Source organism: Pelobates fuscus, chromosome 10 (genome assembly GCF_036172605.1).
Source record: "Pelobates fuscus isolate aPelFus1 chromosome 10, aPelFus1.pri, whole genome shotgun sequence".
In the NCBI taxonomy this organism is placed as follows: domain Eukaryota; kingdom Metazoa; phylum Chordata; class Amphibia; order Anura; family Pelobatidae; genus Pelobates; species Pelobates fuscus.
In genome coordinates, this window is record NC_086326.1 from 52,423,073 (window position 1) to 52,444,482 (window position 21,410).

The following is a 21,410-nucleotide window of genomic DNA, read 5'->3' on the forward strand; positions in this document are numbered from 1 at the left end:
AGGATGGACGACACCATCAGCTCCCTGGGGTACACACTGCCGCTGGGGAGGAAGGACTGCAAACCCCCTGGCCCGCTCTGATTCCCACGGCAAGTACTCTCGCACTGCTTTCTTCACACGCTGTACTATATCCTCTGAGAGGTTGGGTCCGCATAAAGCCAGTATCTTGGTGACCTCTCTGTCATACGCCTCTTGAGTGTAGCTGGGTGCCATGCTTGCTCTGCTGCAGTTGGTTCCTTGTAGATAGGGGCGCTGTACGGGTACTGGCGTTGCCCTCACTTTGTAATCCAGGAATGGTGTTGTCTGTAGCTGTCCCTCTGGTTGTAGGAACGATCCCGCCGCTTGCCACCAATTGTAACGGACCGTTTCAGCATAAAAGGGGAAAAATGCGTTTAGGCGATAATCCCCTTTTCCATAGACCAGCAGCTACCATGAGCACCAACTTCCCGAACTCCCAAACTGCACGAATTCACCAACTCTCGAACAGCAGACACACGAACCCTGGAAGCAGCCGAACAGGAAAAGCAATATGGACAGCTTACACTCCTGGCAGTCGGCATACAGTCCCCTTCCCCCCAAGAAAGAGACACACTCCAGCTTCAGGGTTAAACAGCAACTCTGGACTGGGACACCCAGTCTGGCTTTTATTACAATAATCCACATACAGGCCACACCCAAGGGGAGGCATAAAATAACCAATCCGAGATATGGTACAACCCACACATCCCCTCCCCTTAGCCTGAGAGATAATCCACTTATTATACAGTTTAAAACATAACTTTTACACAATATCTGTAACTTCAAAACCATACATCCTATTCGCATAAAAATACATATTCACAATCAATCCATTCAGGGGAACAACATATTAAAAAATGGCATGGATCAGACCAGGGGTTCAAAAGTTAGTAAAGTATCTTTTAAAACCCCTAGCTTGCAGCATGGCACAATCTGGCTCAAACAGAAGTAAAACATCCCCCACAATGCATCCCGGCTTCCTCCCTTCTGCCCTGGAGATAATTGGAGAAGTAATCCAATTATCTAGGACTAGAGTCAGACTCCATTAACCACATGGTTACAAAAAGACAGTAAAAGACATAAAATTACATACTGATACATTTAACACATAAAACACACATTTCTACATATCCCCAGTTTAACTGAACACATAAATACCTACATAATATTTAAGACAGTATTACTGTGATATGTTACAAAGTCTTAAAGGGACATTAGTCCCAAAAGTCCCAATATGTCCAGGGGCCGTAGTCGCAGGGCAGGAGGCTAGCAACCAGGCTTCTCCAGTTCACAGTGGCGAAGTTGGTTTCGCCACATTCTTCCCCCCCCCCCCCCCCCTCCAATCTTCTCCTCACCTCCCCTGTAGCGTGGCCGAGCTCCTCTGCGGTCTGCGAACCCAGCCGGACTAACAGGAAGTGCACACTGAGAGTGTGCAGTTCCTGTTAGTCCGGCTGGGTCGCGGACCGCAGAGGAGCTCGGCCACGCTACAGGGAAGGGGAGGTGAGGCAGTGCGGCAGCCGTCTGAGCGCTCTCTACAGAGCGCTCAGGCGGCTGTGGCATTTAAAGGGCCGGCGATGGGGGCGCAGGGCGCCCCCTCCTATATGGCGCCCTAGGCGGCTGACTAGATTGCCTTATAGGAAGCGCCGGCCCTGACTGAGAGTGCAGCGAAAGTGACCGTGACTTTCTACCCAGCACTATAGAGCTCTTCCAAGAATTGGAAGATGCTCGCAGCCCAGTCAAAACTCCTGATTCAGATCCAACAGTCATTGTTCTCCTGGTGACCTCCTGATTGGGACCCAGGTATAAAACAGTGATAGTCACTTCAATAATTGTTTTATTGAAGCTCATTGAAGTGGTCTGGGTGTGTTGTCCCAGTCCCCCTTAGTCCTGCAATGTAAATCATTGCAGTTTTTGAGAAACTTCAAGTCTGGCAGAAAACCCAATTTCCTTATGACCATAACATCAGGAAGAGGGAACAAAGGTGGACAAACAAATACCAAGGACTGAAAGAGGAGCTAAGGATATGGAAATTGAAGGCAGTAGTAGCCACAATTATGATCGGGGCACTTGAGGCTGTGACCACCAAGTTGGGGAAGTGGCATCAGCAGATTCCAGGTGGGACATCTAAGATTGCTGTCCAGAAGAGTGCAGGTCTTGGAGCAGCTAAGATAATGGACTGAATCCTCAGACTCCAAGGCCTGTGGAGGACCAGAGAATGAGGGATACACAAAATTACTACCTGGAGGGGTGAGAAATTCGATATATAATATAAGCAAAAATATATTTACTTGATTGACTGCTAAAGAAGCTGGGATTTACTTTTACTTTCAGCAACTGTGTTTATGTTTTCTCCCATGGGAAATGAAAGATGCCAGTGTTTCTGCTTATTTCACAGTGGAAAACCTTTATGCACCTAAACAAAAGCACTGATTATCATGGATCACTGAAGTTAACCTTTTTGCAATCTGGATTTCTATATTGTTGCAGAGATAAAACTAAATAAACAAAAATAAATAAATACATACAGCAGACGTCCCGTGTATTATTTTAATTAACTTTATTATTCTCCACTAATGCCATATTTGTGTTATTAAATTATGTTATCGTTCTAAAATTGTAAACTGCTGCATTGGGATTTCCTTTAGGAACAGACCTTTTACAGAGAGGAAGAAAAAAAAATATTCTTAAACGAAGACCTTGCTTTGGCTGCCTGTCAGTTCGAGAAGCAGTGGAAGAGAAAAAAAAGCATGAATATTTCCAGACAATGAACTTCAACAAATATTCCTTCTATGAAGGCAGTAAAAACTCCTTGATTCGAAACTGTGCCTACTGGCAGTGAACAAGTCTAGAACGACGATAGAAGCTTCACTACGGATCTGTCCAGCTTGCCGACAGGGAAGGCGATTTTTCATCCTATAATTATTTTAGAACATACTGTATTTGCTTCAATATGTTCCTGCTTACATATTAATACAGTGTAGCCATCCCATCTGTTTTTCCTATTGTTTGATATTAAATTATAGTTCTCCAACAAACTCATGTATATTTAGATTTCGTGCAGAGAGACTTCCAGGGTGCATCTACTGCCACTACATTAAGTGCACAGCAAGACACCCAAGCAACTGCTAACAAGTAATTTGTAGTTATGCGTACCAAGCTGGTCCTTGAGGCACCTTACGTGCATATTTAGGATCTCCTAAGATTCGCACAATAGCTAACTGCCTATATCACGATGGGAGAGGCCTTATTTGGAACTAGGTTTCTTATGCATTGGCGAGGGGACCAGTAAAAATGCATTGCCTAAACTCTTTCTTGAATATGTATCTGCTGATTAATTGGGATGTATGCACAAGGTGTCATACTGCAGCTCAGCTATCATACATTACTATCTGAAGTGTATAACCCTCAGTATCCATGCACGCTCACATCTTATGTAGAAAATGCTGAAAGTTGCCGTATTCAGAGATGAAGGTAAGCTACAAAAGTCAAGGCCATTAATGATCAATATTGCTATCTTTATTCAATTTTCAGAATTTGTGATCCTGGTTGTAGATGACCTTAAGTGTGTGTCTTGGTGAGCACTTTATACACTCACCCCTGGTCTAAACCACACACAAAACATTATGATACAATATGTCAAATAAATGTCATACAAATGTAAGAAACTGCTGTCCTTTAATCTACATGCATTAAAGGAACACTGTAGGCATCCAGACCACTTTAGCTCATTGAAGTGGTCTAGGCGCAGTGTGCCTATTGCACTTAGTGCACTTAGAAACTGAAATGTTTACATTGCAGCACTAAGTCTGCCTCTAGAGGCTGTCGACGAGACAGCCACTAGAGGGCTTCCTGGTTTGAAACAGACCTTTGGTCCGGTGTCGAATGCTGGACATCCTCACACTCTACATGAGGATCTCCAGCGTCAGATTTTTCCCTTTAGGAAAGTATTGATTCAATGCTTTCATATGGGGAGGTCTAATGCGCATGTGGTGTTTGCCGCGCATGCGCATTAGAGTCTGCTCATCGCAGGACGGAGGAGGAGGAGGAGGAGCTTCGACCCAGCACCAAATAGGGGAGTGCGCAAGGGAGGTGGAAGGAAGGGAGAGCGATAGTGCCAGGAATACAGCTTTGTATTCCTGGCACTATATAGTATCGCTTTAACTTGTTTATAAAGCCTGATTACTGACTTTATCCTTGGACCAGTCTTTGATCCCTGGTCCTAAATATACATTTAATGAAATGAAGGCCCCAGACACTCTAGTCAACTTAATGTAGTGTCTCTGGTGTCTATAGCTTTTCAATGTTTCAATCGCTGCCTTTTCATTCAGTCAAGCACTAGAGGTTCTTCCTGTGTCACTGTACAGCAATGGCGTTCACTTTCTCCACTCATGTAGGTGCTGAACATTCCCCATAGAGCTGCATTGATTTAATGCATCTTTATGAGGCGATGCTGATTGGTGCAACACTGCATTTTTCCTATAGGAAAGCATTGAATTGGCTGAGATCATCAAATTTGATCATCTTCGCCATGGAGGCGGGGTCAGCTGTGCCAAGACTGATACGAGAGCAGAAAAGAGAATCACCGTTTCTCAGATATGTTGAAATGTAAGTGTTCTATCAAACTAACAATCCCAGATGTCTGAGCCTTACTTTGGATCTGCCAAGATCCCCTCTGGCATCTAGCTATTCCACTAAAATGGCTTCAAACTGAAAGTAGTCTGAAAATATTCTGGAATTAGAACCCCATACTTTACCTTTGGAATTCACACGAACACAAATGTTTCCTCTGTCTTATGTCTACAATGTACTTTAGGGAAATATATACTTATTTTCACTAGACACAGAGAATTTGTATTTAAGATAACTACGGTATATTACAATTGTAATATGTCAGTTTTATTTTGAGCATGATTTTATTTTCTACATGAACACCGGCACAATTAATTTAATTAATACAAAATGAAAGCTGAATGTAACCAAGCATGACAATGTGCTGCTTAATTAAATTGTAGATAATTTGCTCTGCAATAAGCAGGTGTTATATTTCTTATTCTTTAAGAGAAGTGCAAACGTTTTTAAATGGGAAGTGACCACCTTACCAGCTTCCTGTCCATTTGTATGCAGTAAAAATGAATAGTCTATTTTCTTCACTGCCCTAGATGGCTGCTATCTGGGAGGGGGTTCAGAAGAAGAGTATGAATTGGTTCTTTGCAAGATTCCAGGAACAGTGAATTCAGGAAGAGATTATCATTTTTTAAAATTTATTGTAAGAAATTCCCTGCAGGATGTATGTGTCAAAGCTGCTGTGTTTAAACTAATTTTACTTTAATTATCCAAGAACTCCACGTCACCGTTTTATTGGTTCGTTGATTTACGATACAGTCATAATCACGCATTCCACCTCGAGCTCTTGGGTATTGCTCGTGTTGTCAGATGTCCGTTTTGAAACATGGCACGTCGCCCGTGGGGGAAAAGCATGTACAATGTATTGAAGTTTTCATGCATTAATTATCGTGTCCAAAATTTTAGTCAAAGTCATAGTTGTTCTCTGACTGCTTAAGTTCTTGTGATTGCAATAGACAATCACAGGACCATGCATTGCACCAACCTTTGATGAATGCATTCTAGCATTGTTGTTTCTACTTAAATATAATTTTATTACATGACAAGAGGCGAGTATTTTGCATAATTTTCTTTACTTATGCCTCCAGCAGCACAAGTCAATCAATCAAAAACTTTTAACCAATCCTAGGCCAACATAGCCTGTATATAAGTCTTTGGTGGGCGTGTCTATCCCTCTTTCTTTGCTGCTTCCAGAAGGCACAGGTCAGAGTACTACCTTCAGAGTTTATTCTATATTTATTTAATATTGCTAGGATAATATTCATTGTTTTCCTTTATTTATATGTTTATTTAGTTTTTTTCCTTTCTCCATATTTGTTTTCTCCCTCTCTGCCCTACCTCTCCTCTCACCCTGTACTGTCTCCTACCCGCGGCGTTTTTACCACGACCGCACTTTTCTGGGGTATGGAGCTCGCTTAGGGACCCTTTGGGAGGTGGGTGTGGGGTTGGAGGGACATTCCGCTTTATTTGTGCGGCGTTTAGAGGCTTGACGGCGGACCGCGATCACGATCGCGGACCGCACTGTCATTTTGGCGCGAACGGCGGCCATCTTGGATCTCGCTCCCGCGAGACCCACGACGGCCATTAGCGCTCCTAACGGTCGTGATTCAAACGACCCGTCCTTTTCTTTCTCTCATATGTATATGTCAACTTGTTTTCTCTACCTACACTGTGTATATTTATTTGGTGTCAGTATCCTCAGACTTCCCCTCTGCTGCACATCTTAAAGGCACAGTGCATGCAGGCTCATCCCCTGCTGCACATCTTAACGCACAGTTCAAGCAGGCTCATCCCCTGCTATACTTTTAAAGGCACAGTACAACTGTCCCAATACAAGCAGACGTACCCCTGCTATTAAATCTAGTGACTCAATACTAGCAGGCTCGTCCCCTGCCATACTATCATATATATGTGACTCTATACATGATATCCACTATAGTAAGTGGAAGCTGTATCATACGGCACTTCACGCATTTCAGATCCTAACACTCTCCTGTCTTCAACAGACAGACCCAACACACAACACAAGATGAGTGATTCACCACAGTTACCACCATCAGATTGGCAGACACTCATTAACTCGGCGGTAGCCGCCTCCGTGGAGAAAGCTATCGGCAGACTGCTTATGCAGAACCCAAAACTGGACACGGCTACTGAACAACCCACGGAATTGACTGACGATGCCCTTCCCGGAGACTTCCACGCTACCAAACGGCAACGGAAGGGCACCGTATCGGACACCCAGAGAAAAAGAGGCAAAACACCGTTGAAGAAGAGCCGCCAGGCAACGAAGAGAGGACCTTCCCCTCCATATTCTCCGTCCTCGGAGGACGACGATCGCAACCCCCCACCATCGCTTGACATCATGGATGAATGGAAGGCGGGGGATTCACACTCGGAAGACGAAGAATGGCTAGACGTCCAGGGAGACGACAGGGACTACGATCAAGACACATACCTTGAGCAGGAGTTCCCTCACCACTCACGGGATAAGCAGGAAGAGGGCACCTTCATAGACCCCCAAGGAACGACCATGTTCGACCCCCGCACGATCCGACATCCAAGATCAACAGAATGGGGATTACCAGAACACCTGGCTCAGTTCATCCACTTCTGGCTGAGAAAGCCAATGGACAAAGAAGTGAGGGCGAGACTATGGGCAGAATGCCCAAGACCCACACTACCAGATAAAATCGCACTGACCCCGGAATTTGATACTACCGTATCCCTGTTCATGTCCCGCGCAGGTCGGGACCCGTGAAAAGGGATAGAGAAGGGCCTTAGGGAATCCCAAGACAAGCTCCTAGACATCCTGGGCCCTCTAGCAAAAATGCTATACTTGGCCGACCTAGCCCTCTCCCAGGGCACCGCACTGGACGCCCACACTATACGTGAATGGGCGCAACGGGCCATCTGTATGCTGGGTAACACCAACGCGGCAATGTGCGCAGAACGCCGCAGAACTGCATTACTAAAGATGGACCCAAAATTGATGGAGCTGGGTAGAAAAGAAATAGGACCGCTGGCGAACGGTCAACTTTTCGGTGACTCTTTCATAACTGAACTCAAAAAACATGTAAGCATCTTCACCACTCTGAATAAGGCTCAGGCCTCCATCAGGCAAGTTTTTCGTAACACCACACCACGCCGGGGAGTTTTTGACAGGGCTGGTCGCCAAAGGGGCCGAGCCACCAGCCGATTCTGGCCTACAGGCCCCAGTCATCTCAAGCCTTCTTCCCAACCTCAAGAACCAACTTCCAGAGAGGATCTTTCCGTTCCAGAGGCACCCGCACCCGCGGACGCGGACGGTTCAATACAGGTGAGCATTCCCAACACACCCTGTCTTTTTTCGTACATGACTGCAGGCAGACTGTCTCTTTTTTCACAGGAATGGGAGAAGATATCTTCGGACAAATGGATCCTCAATACAGTAACCGGCTACGAGATCGAGTTCTCAGACACCCCGGTACAAGACCGATGCCCACCTCCAATAAGAGCGTCGGCAATACACACCGGAATCATAGACAAGGAGATTCAAACCCTCTTCGACAAAGGGGCGGTGGAAGCCGCCCCGGACGATACGGGTTTCTTCAGCAACATCTTCGTAGTCCAAAAGAAAACAGGAGACTACAGACCAGTCATCAACCTACGGCAACTGAACGTTTTCGTCACATACAGACATTTCAAAATGGAAGGAATCCACCTTCTAAGAGACCTACTATTACAACACGACTGGTTCACTCGACTAGACTTAAAGGACGCCTACCTATCGGTACCGATAGCCCACGTCAGCCGTCCTTTCCTCCGCTTCACATGGAACCATCTCACCTACCAATTCACCTGTCTCCCATTCGGCCTCTGCTCAGCACCATGGTGCTTTACGAAACTCATGAAGCCGGTAATGGCTTACCTAAGGGAGAAAGGCATCCGCTGCCTAATATACCTGGACGATATTTTGATATTCTGCGAATCAGCACCCAGGCTTCACTCTCAAACGAGATCCATAGTGCTCTTGCTAGAATCTTTGGGCTTCATCATAAACAGAGAAAAATCTTCACTACAACCAGCCAAGGTGGTTCAGTTCCTGGGATTCGAAATAAACTCGGGAACATGTACCCTCCGTTTACCCACTGCGAAGATTGCGGCAATACGGAAAGAGATACGCTGGGTACTTCAAAAAGACTCAATACCGCTTCGCCTTCTAGCCCGAATGGTAGGCCTTTTATCGTCCTCCATACAAGCGATCTTCCCGGGACCGCTACACTACCGGGCCATGCAACGGGCGAAATCCTATCACTTGAGACAAGGACAGACATACGACCACTGGATTCCAGTGTCAACAGAAATACGGACGGAACTCCGATGGTGGCTCCTGCACATTGAGGCCTGGAACGGCAGAGCCATATTCGGTCCGAACCCGGACTTTGTCTTGGAGTCGGACGCCAGCCTATGGGGCTGGGGAGCCCACTGCGCACAGGCGTCCACCGGAGGACCATGGTCGGAGGAAGAAAAGCTCCTACACATCAACTGCCTGGAGTTGATAGCGGGCTCCTTCGCGATCCGGAGTTTGGCCAAGAACATGTCCAATTGCTGCATACTCTTGCCCATGGACAACATTTCGGCAGTCCAGTACATAAACCACCTGGGCGGAGCCAGATCACGGGCCTTGACAGAAGCGACGAGGGACATCTATCGATTCTGCCTACCCCGCAACATCACGATCAAGGCAGAATATCTACCGGGTGTCAACAACCTCACAGCAGACTGGTTCTCTCGACACTGGAGAGACAGCAGCGATTGGCACCTGGACACCACCATCTTTCGCAGGATAAGGCAGGTAAGAGGTCTGCTACACATAGACCTCTTCGCATCACGGACGAACACTCAACTACCGAGATATTACAGTTGGCTCCCGGACCCTCAAAGTGAAGCAGTGGATGCGTTCCTGCAACAATGGCCACAAACAGGAGCTTACGCGTTCCCACCTTTCTCGATGCTGGCGAGAGTCCTCCACCACCTACGCAGAGCGGGGACTTCTCTGATTCTGATCACACCTTTATGGAAGAGCCAAGCATGGTTACCGGACCTACTAGCTCTATCACAGGACCATCCACTACTCTTACCAGTGTTCCCATTCCTCCTAGTGAACCCGGACGGGGAACCTCATCCGTTGATTACACAAGATCATCTGGAACTGGTGGCCTGGAGTCTTTCCAGGGATCCTGGAACGTCTCAGGCCTATCGCAGACGACTAGAGACCTGTTATGGGACTCCTGGGCACCTGGCACTAGGCGCAGCTACCTATCCGCATGGAACACATGGAACCGCTGGTGCATGGAAAGGTACCTCGATCCCTTTACAGCATCTATTCCCTGCATTCTAAATTTCCTGTCAAACCTGTTTTCGGAAGGAAGAGCATACCACTCAATTAATATCACCAGATCCGCCATCTCGGCGGCCCACACCCCGATAGACGGTACACCAGTGGGTCAAAACACCCTGATATGCCGTCTACTTCGGGGCATCAATCTAGCCAGACCTCCGGTCCCGAAGTATAACACTCTTTGGGACGTTGATGTAGTTCCTTAGGAACTGGCCGGACAACGAGTCCTTGTCATTGAGACAACTATCAGCCAAACTGACTCTCCTTCTATGTTTAGTTTTGTTTCGTAGGGTCGCGGATGTTGGGGCTTTTGACGTAAACGGTTTCACTGTTACACCAGTAGGGGTTACCTTCATGGTGTCTCGCAGGACTAAGACGGACTCCACATCCGTGTCTTATCCATTTTTTCCAACGGTTCCGCGGCTATGCGTCGTGACCACCTTGCTTCGGTACGTAGAAGTTACCGAACCACTCCGTTTTTACCGATCGGGTCAACTTCTGGTATCTTACACCAAACCATACAAACCCGTAACTACCACTACGTTGGCCAGATGGGTACGATGGCTCTTATCCCTGGCAGGGGTAGAACCGAATTTCGGGGCCCACTCGGTACGCGGGGCGGCGGCTTCGCGTGCATACTCGGCGGGAGCATCACTAACGGACATCTTGCGCTCGGCAGACTGGACTAGAGAAAACACCTTCCGAGTTTTCTACTTTCGACAGACCTCTCACGCATCTTTTTCGTTGTTACCACAGCGTTAAAAATGCAAAATAGGAAGCCTCCTGTCATGTAATAAAATTGCAGATTATGTGTACGTATAATCTTAATTTTAATAATGACAGGAGGCGAGTATTTCCCCCCCCCCCTTAGATCTTGGGATTGTCCCCCCCTTGATACTCGCCGATTCTAGCATTTTACAGGCAGTTGTGACGTCCTTATAGACTGTTACCTTCATACTACATAAACCTCACGTAAACCGCATAGAATTAACTAGCTAACAACTCAATAGAACTGTCAATGCTATAACCTAATACTTTAGACATGTTAAGTAACTGAATCAGGTCTAGGTTGCATGCGGACAATAGTTCATTTCCACATCTTTCACCTATTTCTGTTTTTTTCCAGCATAAGATGACTCGGGAGCCGGGCAACAAGACCCCTCAAGCTTCAATCCAAGTTACGTTCGTTCAAAGTTAGAGTTCCAGTTTAAAAGATACATCACAACCTGACATTACAGGATTTCACACATCAAAGAAAGAGGAATAGACACGCCCACCAAAGACTTATATACAGGCTATGTTGGCCTAGGATTGGTTAAAAGTTTTTGATTGATTGACTTGTGCTGCTGGAGGCATAAGTAAAGAAAGTTTATGCAAAATACTCGCCTCCTGTCATTATTAAAATTAAGATTATACGTACACTACGTTAACATAATCTGCAATTAATCCACCAAGTTGGGAAAAGAAGAAAAATATTACAACCTCGAACAGTGATTCCCAAACCAGTCATCATGGCCAATATCACAAATCCTTTTATTTATTTTATTTATTTTTTTGAGACTTCATGTATTTGTAATTGTTTCCTTTTGAATTAGTTTTTTGCAAGATTCCAGGCACAGTGAATTCAGGAAGAGATTATCATATTTTTTTTTTTTTATTTATTGTAAGAAATTCCCTGCAGAATGTCTGTGTCATAGCTGCTGTGTTTAAAGTAATTTTACTTTAATTATCCAAGAACTCCACGTCACTGTTTTATTGGTTCGTTGATGTACGATAGTCATAATCACGCATTCCACCTCGAGCTCTTGGGTATTGCTCATGTTGTCAGATGTCCGTTTTGAAACATGGCACGTCGTCCGTGGGGGAAAAGCATGTACAATGTATTGAAATTTTCATGCATTAATTATCGTGTCCAAAATTTTAGTCAAAGTCATAGTTGTTCTCTGACTGCTTAAGTTCTTGTGATTGCAATAGACAATCACAGGACCATGCATTGCACCAACCTTTGATGAATGCAATCTAGCATTGTTGTTTCTACTTAAATATAATTAATCCACCAAGTTGGGAAAAGAAGAAAAATATTACACCCTCGAACAGTGATTCCCAAACCAGTCATCATGGCCAATATCACAAATCCTTTTATTTATTTTATTTATTTTTTGAGACTTCATGTATTTGTAATTGTTTCCTTTTGAATTAGTTTTTTGCAAGATTCCAGGAACAGTGAATTTAGGAAGAGATTATCATTTTTTTTTTATTTATTGTAAGAAATTCCCTGCAGAATGTCTGTGTCATAGCTGCTGTGCTTAAACTAATTTTACTTTAATTATCCAAGAACTCCACGTCACCGTTTTATTGGTTCGTTGATTTACGATAGTCATAATCACGCATTCCACCTCGAGCTCTTGGGTATTGCTCATGTTGTCAGATGTCCGTTTTGAAACATGGCACGTCGTCCGTGGGGGAAAAGCATGTACAATGTATTGAAGTGTTCATGCATTAATTATCGTGTCCAACATTTTAGTCAAAGTCATAGAGTTGTTCTCTGACTGCTTAAGTTCTTGTGATTGCAGTAGAAAATCATAGGACCATGCATTGCACTAACCGTTGATGAATGCATTCTAGCAATATGCACGCACCAGAAGGTCTTTTTACAGTTCCCTAAAAATAAGTGTAGCTTATTTTTACTTAATTGCTGTTAATTATCATGTATCCTCTAAATAAGATGTAGTCTTCCTCGTAAACTACAATCTGATTGCAACAGTTATGAATTTCTCAGGATGACAATTTTTTACAATGATAATCTATTAAATTCATACTGGATAAAATTGCTTCTGAAGTCTCTTATACTTGGTATTTATTAGGATTCAGATAGGTTTTCATTATGCCAAGTCATCTTCAACCATTTTGAAGTAGTGAATGAACCAAATGCCCTTATAGTCATATATATATATAGTCTGACAATGACTAGAGATGTACTGCTAATGGTAGCGCTGAGAGATGAAGAAATCTGAGCACATTCATACAAAATGTGGATGTCATGGATACCACAGTGTGTTTTTGTATTGTCGGCTGTTGCGTTGCTTGTGCCCGAGGGAATTCATTTGTAGAGCTGGATCAGAAAGATCAATAATGTCATATGTTCTCAGGAAGTCAATTAGGACAAGGAAGTCCTGGGGGGTAACTTTACAAACTGGGTCAAATTTTAAAAGTGCTTATTGTACTGGGTTTAACTTTGGTTCCAGTATGTTTCTGATGAAATTGCAAATCTTTTTGGAGCATATTGTGAGTCACAAAAAAAAATGTACACTATCTTTTACACTAGTATAGGAGACAAAGGTGGCAACACGGTGATAAAGTTACGCTCTATCATAAATAGCAGCCTGCCTTGTATCTGTTCATCTTTTCACTTTTAAAGTTACCATGCCTTACAATGTCCTTTACCCCTACCTATGTGTATGTTTTGTTTTGTTTGTTTTTTTGCTACCACTGTCCTTTTTTCATAGTCCTCCCATTTCAATATTAGAACGGTATATTGAGTGACCGCTCAAGAGCAATGATCCCTGGTATGCCGAAATCCCTTTTTTACAAGAATAAATGATGCATGGGAAAAAGGGCTTAACATTTGCATGCCCTATCCTTCTAGCCAGCCTTAAAGGGACACTATATAGTCAACAGAACTACAGCTTATTGTATTTGTTCTGGTAAGTAGAATCATTCCCTTTTCATAGAAAATGCAGTGTTCACACTACAGCCTACGGATACCTGCACTGGCCGCTTCTAAGATGGCTACTAGAGGTGCTTCCTGAGGCAGTGCTGCCTAGTGTGTAGCACTGCCATTCAGTGTATTCACCCTCTGCATGCAGACACTGAACTTTACTCAGAGTTGCATTGATTCAATTATTCTCTATGGGGTGATGCTGACCAGGGCTGTGTTTGACTTGTGCTGGCTCTGTCACTGATCTGCCTCTTTGACAGTCTCAGCCAATCTTATGGGGAAACATTGTGATTGTCTCAGGCCACCACTTCTAATGATGTCAGCATGCAGTTCAGAGGCAGAGGCAGCAGCTGCAGACTTGAATGCAAGTAAGATTTTTTTAGGGAGCCAAGGGGGACTAGATGGTGGTTTTAACACAATAGGGTCAGGAACACATGTTTGTGTTCCTGATCCTATAGTGTTCCTTTAAAACTTACTTGCCACTGCAAGCATGAAGTGCCCATTGCAAACTCATCAATGGTCAATTCCAACATATAAAGGCCCTGAATCGGGGGTGTTGCATTGTTGTTTCTACTTAAATATAATTAATCCACCAAGTTGGGAAAAGAAGAAAAAAAATTACACCCTCAAACAGTGATTCCCAAACCGGTCATCATGGCCAATATCACAAATCCTTTTATTTGTTATTTATTTTTTGAGACTTCATGCATTTGTAATTGTTTCCTTTATTCGTTGTTAAAAATGACTGGTATATTGGGCATCTGTTTCTGAGGCGATGAGTTAGTCATGGGTACCTGCTTTAGCTAATGTTAAGTCTAAACTAAACGCCATATACTAATCCCCCAAATTAGAGATTGGAATGTATGAATCCTACATCTGGTGAAGAATAACATGTTAAATAACACATTTACTATGCATGCAATGCTTTCATTATAATATTGCTTATATAGAGAAGTTATTCATATGACTGGTGTGTGCCTAAGGTCACCCTGCCCATTAAAAATGCATTATTATAATCTAGTTCTTCTTAACCTGCCTATTTGTGTTAAATTAGGGTACTCACACCTCTGTAAGAAGCCTCTTTATATTAGATATTGACCTTTTGAAATTTGCTATATCTGATGTTCTTATGCGGAATCACATATTAAGTCAAATATTTCCCAGCAGTAAGACAATTGCAAAAAAGGTGTGTGTGTGTGTGTGTGTTTGAGTATGTATGTATGTGTGTAAGTTTGCAAATATCAGCAACTTGTAGATAGCGAAGCTGATTCTATCCAACCAATTGATTATCTACTGTCGGAAGTGCAGTTTGTACCATTTTAACGGTAACATTCTACGTGTTTAACTTATCACACGTATTTTAATTACCGTGTGTCTTTTCTTTCCAGGGTTATCCTTCAGCGCTGAAACTCCTATTAAGAGCTAAAGATAGACAACTGCTGATCAATCTGCGGAGAAATGAGTAAGTACAGTAAATCCATTCTATTTGTATTTTTTTTTTTTTTTTATAAATTGGTGTCATTGCGTTCTATACCAGGACATCGCACAGAAGATCACAATAAGCATCTCCAGTATGCTGTGTCCTTGCTGGACATGAAAACTGGACACAGAGAAAACTAGTATTAATCATTATGTTGGTGCCATCTTTTCCATCTAAAATCATACGTCTTCCAGAATGCAGCCGATTTATACCTATAAAGTGATTAAGGGGCCAAATCGATTTCTGTGTTGATGGCTTGTCTTTAAGATATGCCATATAATTGCTTTAAAGAGATAACATTGAAGGTTTATAATTACACATATGCAGTTGCTTGCATAGACTTCCATTCACCTGGTTTAACCTTGTCAAAAAAAATAAAAACATTTCTGCCTTCTCTGCAAAATTTTAGTGAATGAATGTCCTTTTATGGTAAATGTCTTGGCTCATGTAAACAACTACTTTTTCACATATTCATGGATTTTTATTTTTGTAAATCACGCAATTGTAACCTGCACTGGGAAACCAACGTGCAGAGTACATTGTATTCTCTGCATAATGAACTTTGCGAGTGACACTTTAATATAAAAAATATTATTTGTTGAATAGGAAATATGTTTAAGCAAAAACTGGTAAAGTAAGTTAGAGCAAAATGCACAATTTCAATGTATTTATTTTTTTGGCAACGGAATAGCAGATCTTGACTTTTCTGGGAATTTGTCAGATTTATTCACTAAAGTGGGAATTCAAAGTGAGTTTGAAGCGAATTTCAAAATGATAGTCAAAATAGCTGTGCTTGAAAAACTCTTCAATTCACCTATGCTTCCTGTTTGGCTTCATTGGCCTTAAATATGAAAATCACTTTGAATTCCCAACTATCCTACCTTTAGGATATGAGTGTGCGGTGTACTGCTTTGACATTGTTTGAATGAGACCTGCAGCTCTGACATTTGAACAAGCACTGGATATACTGAAGTAGGTGTACTCACCATCTGATTTATCCTATCTGCATGCTCATCTGGTGTCAGGGCTCTAAACCTGGGGCATGCTATGGTAAAAATACACCCAAGGCTTGAGCCCAAAAATAATTTGATGACCACTTCTTAAAGACCCACCTCTTGCCCATCCTGATCCAAGGAAATCGGGATCTGTCCCTGGCAGAAGTACTCTCTGTATAGTCCTGTAGGATGGGAGACCCAGAGGCTGTAGGTCAGCCTCACGTGCTTGATGCCAGACTGACGTGTGCCTTTGTGACCGACGTGCCCCATTATTGGTGTGACCAATAACAACACACATTGCGTCACTGGTGATGCCCCCTTGAAGGCCAAGTGAAGGCCAACTAACCTGATAACATATGTCCCAATGTTGTTCCAACTCAACAATATTCTTCTGGCTCAAGGTATCCCGTGCAAGATTAACATAGCATGCAGGGGCTTTTAATGTTTGTAGTCAAAAATGTGTGTGTGTGTGTGTATTTGCACAAAATCTTGGAATGACAAACCCTTGAAAGCCAAGTACATAATATATATATATTTATATTTAAAATATTCTCTCTTTTTAAGAGTGCAAATTGAGTCTTAGCGACTAGAAATGAACCATTAAAATGAACAACTGGTGAGTGTATCATGGACCCTTCAGGCTTGCAGTGGCGAGTAACCTTTTAAACCTGGTTGGCTAGTGGCTTAGGACTTGAAATTTTAAGCCAAGTAGATAACTTTTACATATCTGTGAATATTTTTTTTCATTTTGGGAAATAAACTCTTATTTGTTCGCAGACAAGTCTAGAGGATTTATGTAACAACTGTGTTAATTGTAATCTATCATGATGATTAACACTGATTTATAAAAGTCAACATTTTAAGTAATGTATACATTTGCAAAGGAAACCTTAGTGCTGTGATAAACATATAATTTCTCAGTGTGCTTAATTCCGAGACTTAATTTTGCCTGATTTAGAAGTTTAGTGCCAATAGATGAACAATTATAATTAATCCATTTTATATTTGCTCAGCCCAGAATTAGATGTCACAATTTTATGATAAGTCATTACTCTCCTGTCATCTCTAAAACATTCAGAAAATGGAAAGATAAATGGTTTATAGCTTTTCATAAATTCCCTAATGAATTACAACACACATTGCGAGAGCTTTATGCTTTCCCAACCAATAAGTTTGGATGAATTGCGTATCATTCTTAATGATCTTGTTTATGTCGTACTGGACTTATGACATGCATACCATTCTTATCTCTGCAGCATTTTAACATTACTAAAAGGGGCACTCTAGGCACCAGAACCATTGCAACTTAATGTAGTGGCTCCGGGGCAAAGAGACTGTCCAAACAGTCTCAGCAGTGTTTCCATTGCCTTTTCTTAGAAAAGGTAGTGTTTACATTGCTGCCAAAGGTCACCTCTAGTGGCTGTCAGTCAGACAGTCACTGGCGTGCTTCCTGATTGCAGGGCCGATGATCTGTGCCTCTACAGCCATTGAAATGCCAAAAGCTCTCCGTAGAGATTTATTTTAATAGCTACACCCCCTATGTCACGCCCTCTCTTGCTCCGAAATACTTCCTTATCAGTGTATTTACACAGTTCAGTCCCTAACCGCTACATGTTGCTATGGTTAATGTACTATTGCTCTATCTTAGTTATCAGGATCAAGTTAAGCTAGAAGACAGACATCAGGAACATATTATATGTATATTCGCTGTACCAGTGTCAATTCACTTTTTGATGAGTGTCTGCTTACCCAAACTGTTCTTAAGAGGCTAAACATTTTCTGTATTTTTCTTGCAAAATGTGAATGTAACCACCTTTTGCATTCTAACGGCATGTCTTTTCCTGCATAAACAATTAATTGAATGGAAATCCACTCACCAACATTTTGTTGGGCGGGGGAGGGGGAGAGGCACCTTATTGCAATAAAGGTGCAAACATGCAGAAGGCAGATTTTCTGTTGTGCATTATTCCATATTTAAATCTGTGAAAAGTAAGTTTCTATGTTTTACCGTATATATACTCGAGTATAAGCCGACCCGAATATAAGCCGAGGCCCCTAATTTTACCCAAAAAAACTGGGAAAACTTATTGACTCGAGTATAAGACTAGGGTGGGAAATGCAGCAGCTACTGGTACATTTCTAAATAAAATTAGATCCTAAAAAAATTATACTAATTGAATATTTATTTTCACTGTGTGTATATAATGAGTGCAGTGCGTGTGTGTATGAGTGCAGTGTGTGTGTGTATGAGTGCAGTGTGTGTGTGTATGAGTGCAGTGTGTGTGTGTATGAGTGCAGTGGGTGTGTGTATGAGTGCAGTGTGTGTGTGTGTATGAATGCAGCGTGTGTATGAATGCAGCGTGTGTATGAATGCAGCGTGTGTGTATGAATGCAGCGTGTGTGTATGAATGCAGCGTGTGTGTGTGTGTATATGAGTGCAGCGTGTGTGTGTGTATGAGTGCAGCGGGTGTGTGTATGAGTGCAGCGGGTGTGTGTATGAGTGCAGTGGGTGTGTGTATGAGTGCAGTGGGTGTGTGTATGAGTGCAGTGGGTGTGTGTATGAGTGCAGTGGGTGTGTGTATGAGTGCAGTGGGTGTGTGTATGAGTGCAGTGGGTGTGTGTATGAATGCAGTGTGTGTGTATGAATGCAGTGTGTGTGTATGAATGCAGTGTGTGTGTGTATGAATGCAGCGTGTGTGTGTGTGTATATGAGTGCAGCATGTGTGTGTGCGTATGAGTGCAGTGTAAGTGTGTGTGATGCAGTGTGTGTGTTTGTGTATGTTGGGCTTTTTTTTTTTATTATTTAAAAAAATATATATTATTATTATTATTATTTTTTGAATATATATTATTTTATTATTATAATTTTTTATTTTTTTTCGTCCCCCCTCCCTGCTTGATACATGGCAGGGAGGGGGGGCTCTCCTTCCCTGGTGGTTCAGTGGCATTGGCAGTTCAGTGGGGGGAGGGGGGCTGGCAGAGAGCACTTACCTCTCCTGCAGCTCCTGTCAGCTCCCTTCTCCTCCGCGCCGGTCCGTGCAGCTCCTCTGTCAGCTCCCAGTGTAAGTCTCGCGAGAGCCGCACTATGACCCTGCGGCTTTCGCGAGACTTACACTGGGAGCTGACAGAGGTGCTGAACGGACCGGCGCGGAGGAGAAGGGAGCTGACAGGAGCTGAAGGAGAGGTAAGCGCTCGCTGCCAGCCCCCAGTCTGTATTATGGCAATGTAAATTGCCATAATACAGACATTAACTCGAGTATAAGCCGAGCTGGGGTTTTTCAGCACAAAAAATGTGCTGAAAAACTCGGCTTATACTCGAGTATATACGGTATTTATTATTTTTACATTTGCTTTTGAGAGAACCTCCCTGTACCCTGTTTGTCTACGTCACTACTATAAAAAATATATTCAACAGCAAATTGCAAATTGACAACATTTAATGTCAGTTGATACACTGTATACCTAGGTAACTGAATATTTTGCAGCCGCTCTGTACAAAACATATTCACATTGCGTATCTTCTGGTTACTGTCTCTTTAAATACTTTAAACGTCCAAGCTTTGTTATAATAGACTTTTGATATACAAGAAATGGTTTACACCCATTATTGAATTCTTTAAACAACAAAACATGCATAACCAATCCTCATAATTTCTGCATTAGATTATTCGAAAATAGAGGCCTTTAATTTCATGTTTAGCATAAACATCTGTGACCTCAACCTTAAATCCCACTTGCGGCTTACTTTCCAAAAACACAAATCATTGCCCTGGAGTGCTTGCAAAGTATTCTATCTCTTTTGGCTCGCATCTAGCCTGATGTATTGCTCCATATGTTATCGAAACTAACACTTTCCAGCATTATCTTGTTCAGAGTTCGATGACATTGCGTAATTTTTTTTCATTCAATGTTTCGCTTAGTTGGCAGTTTTGTGGGGATTTTTCTAATACACGTAGGCCTTACTGTCTTTTGCTTATTAGACATATTTAGTCTCTTCATTAAAAAGAGAATGCTACCTTACTGATATCTACAATGATCTCTGAAGGCACCCCGTAGTAGCACAGTAAAGAGGACCATTTCATGTAGACATTTTGCTTTTAAATATATAAACATTTTATATATTTGCCTTAGAGAGAAATGGCACCTGTGAATTGAGGTTTACATTGATACATGGTCAAGAGTCAAAGTGAATTCATGTTCAAATGGAAGGATAGCTGACTTGGAGATTTTTTTTTTCCTGTTTAACTATTTATGCCTTAAATTTCAAAATCACTTTGAATTCCCGGCAGCTCTCGCATTGGTAAGTGAACCTGTTGGTGTAGCCACACAGCTGAGGGTGTGGTGGGAACACAAGTGTGTGCACAGGCTAGAAAGAATGACTTTAGATTAGTAGAAATTAAAACAAAATGTACTAAAGAATTTACTAGCACAAATAATGGACATAGTTGCATTATGTGACTGTAGTAGACATTTTGTTTAACATATTGAAATTTCATTGTGGTTTAGGGAAAGGGCAACACATGAATAGTTAAGTGAAAATGTCGCAACAAGATAGATTAGTAATCATCGGAAGCAAACTATACAGAACTGGACTAGAAAAAGCGGAGGGCTCTCAAGGTTAGGGGAACGGTATGAGAAAGGTAAGTAGCTCTTTGGGAGGTTTGGGTCAATGGAGGAAGTAGGGTAGGGATACACTGTGTATATCAACACATATGGTGGTGTAAAATATACAGAAAGATTGTGACAATAGGTGTGTAAACCAGACCGAATGTCCAAATAGTTTCATATATGGCAGAAATCACATGTGTAGCAAATGTTTTGGCATAGGAGAACTCAGAGTTTGTCTTCAGGTATATTGTTCAGATTTTACAATGGTTTGTGTGTCTTCTCACCAGAGTTGCCACTTAGTGTCAAGTGAGTATTTGTACATATCAATCATTTCCTATAGGAACATATTTGTTTAACTGAGTAAAGCCATTGTCTATAGGAGAACTGTGTTGTGCTTTTCTATTTGGTTGGAATTAGCGTTTTGGTTTTTGTTCTAATCTGCGATCTGACCAGGAGAGAGGATTTAGAGTAATTCATTGGTAGCAGTGTCTGGTGCACTAGCATCACCTCAGGTGGGAATGGTAAAGTATCAATGTGTCGGGTTTAGAAGGCATGGATCATCTTCCGAAATGGAGCAACTAGGGG

The 21,410-nt window shown here is 42.5% G+C and overlaps 1 protein-coding gene across 2 annotated transcripts in view; it reads left to right on the top strand.

The window, feature by feature from the left end:
* ADAM12 (ADAM metallopeptidase domain 12) overlaps positions 1 to 21,410 on the top strand; it is a 532,069-nt gene that overhangs the window by 84,554 nt on the left and 426,105 nt on the right. For both annotated transcript variants that reach the window (XM_063434720.1, XM_063434721.1), the window contains exon 3: positions 15,131 to 15,204. In XM_063434720.1, coding sequence (XP_063290790.1) covers positions 15,131 to 15,204 — 74 coding nt within the window. The remainder of the gene's footprint in view (positions 1 to 15,130; positions 15,205 to 21,410) is intronic.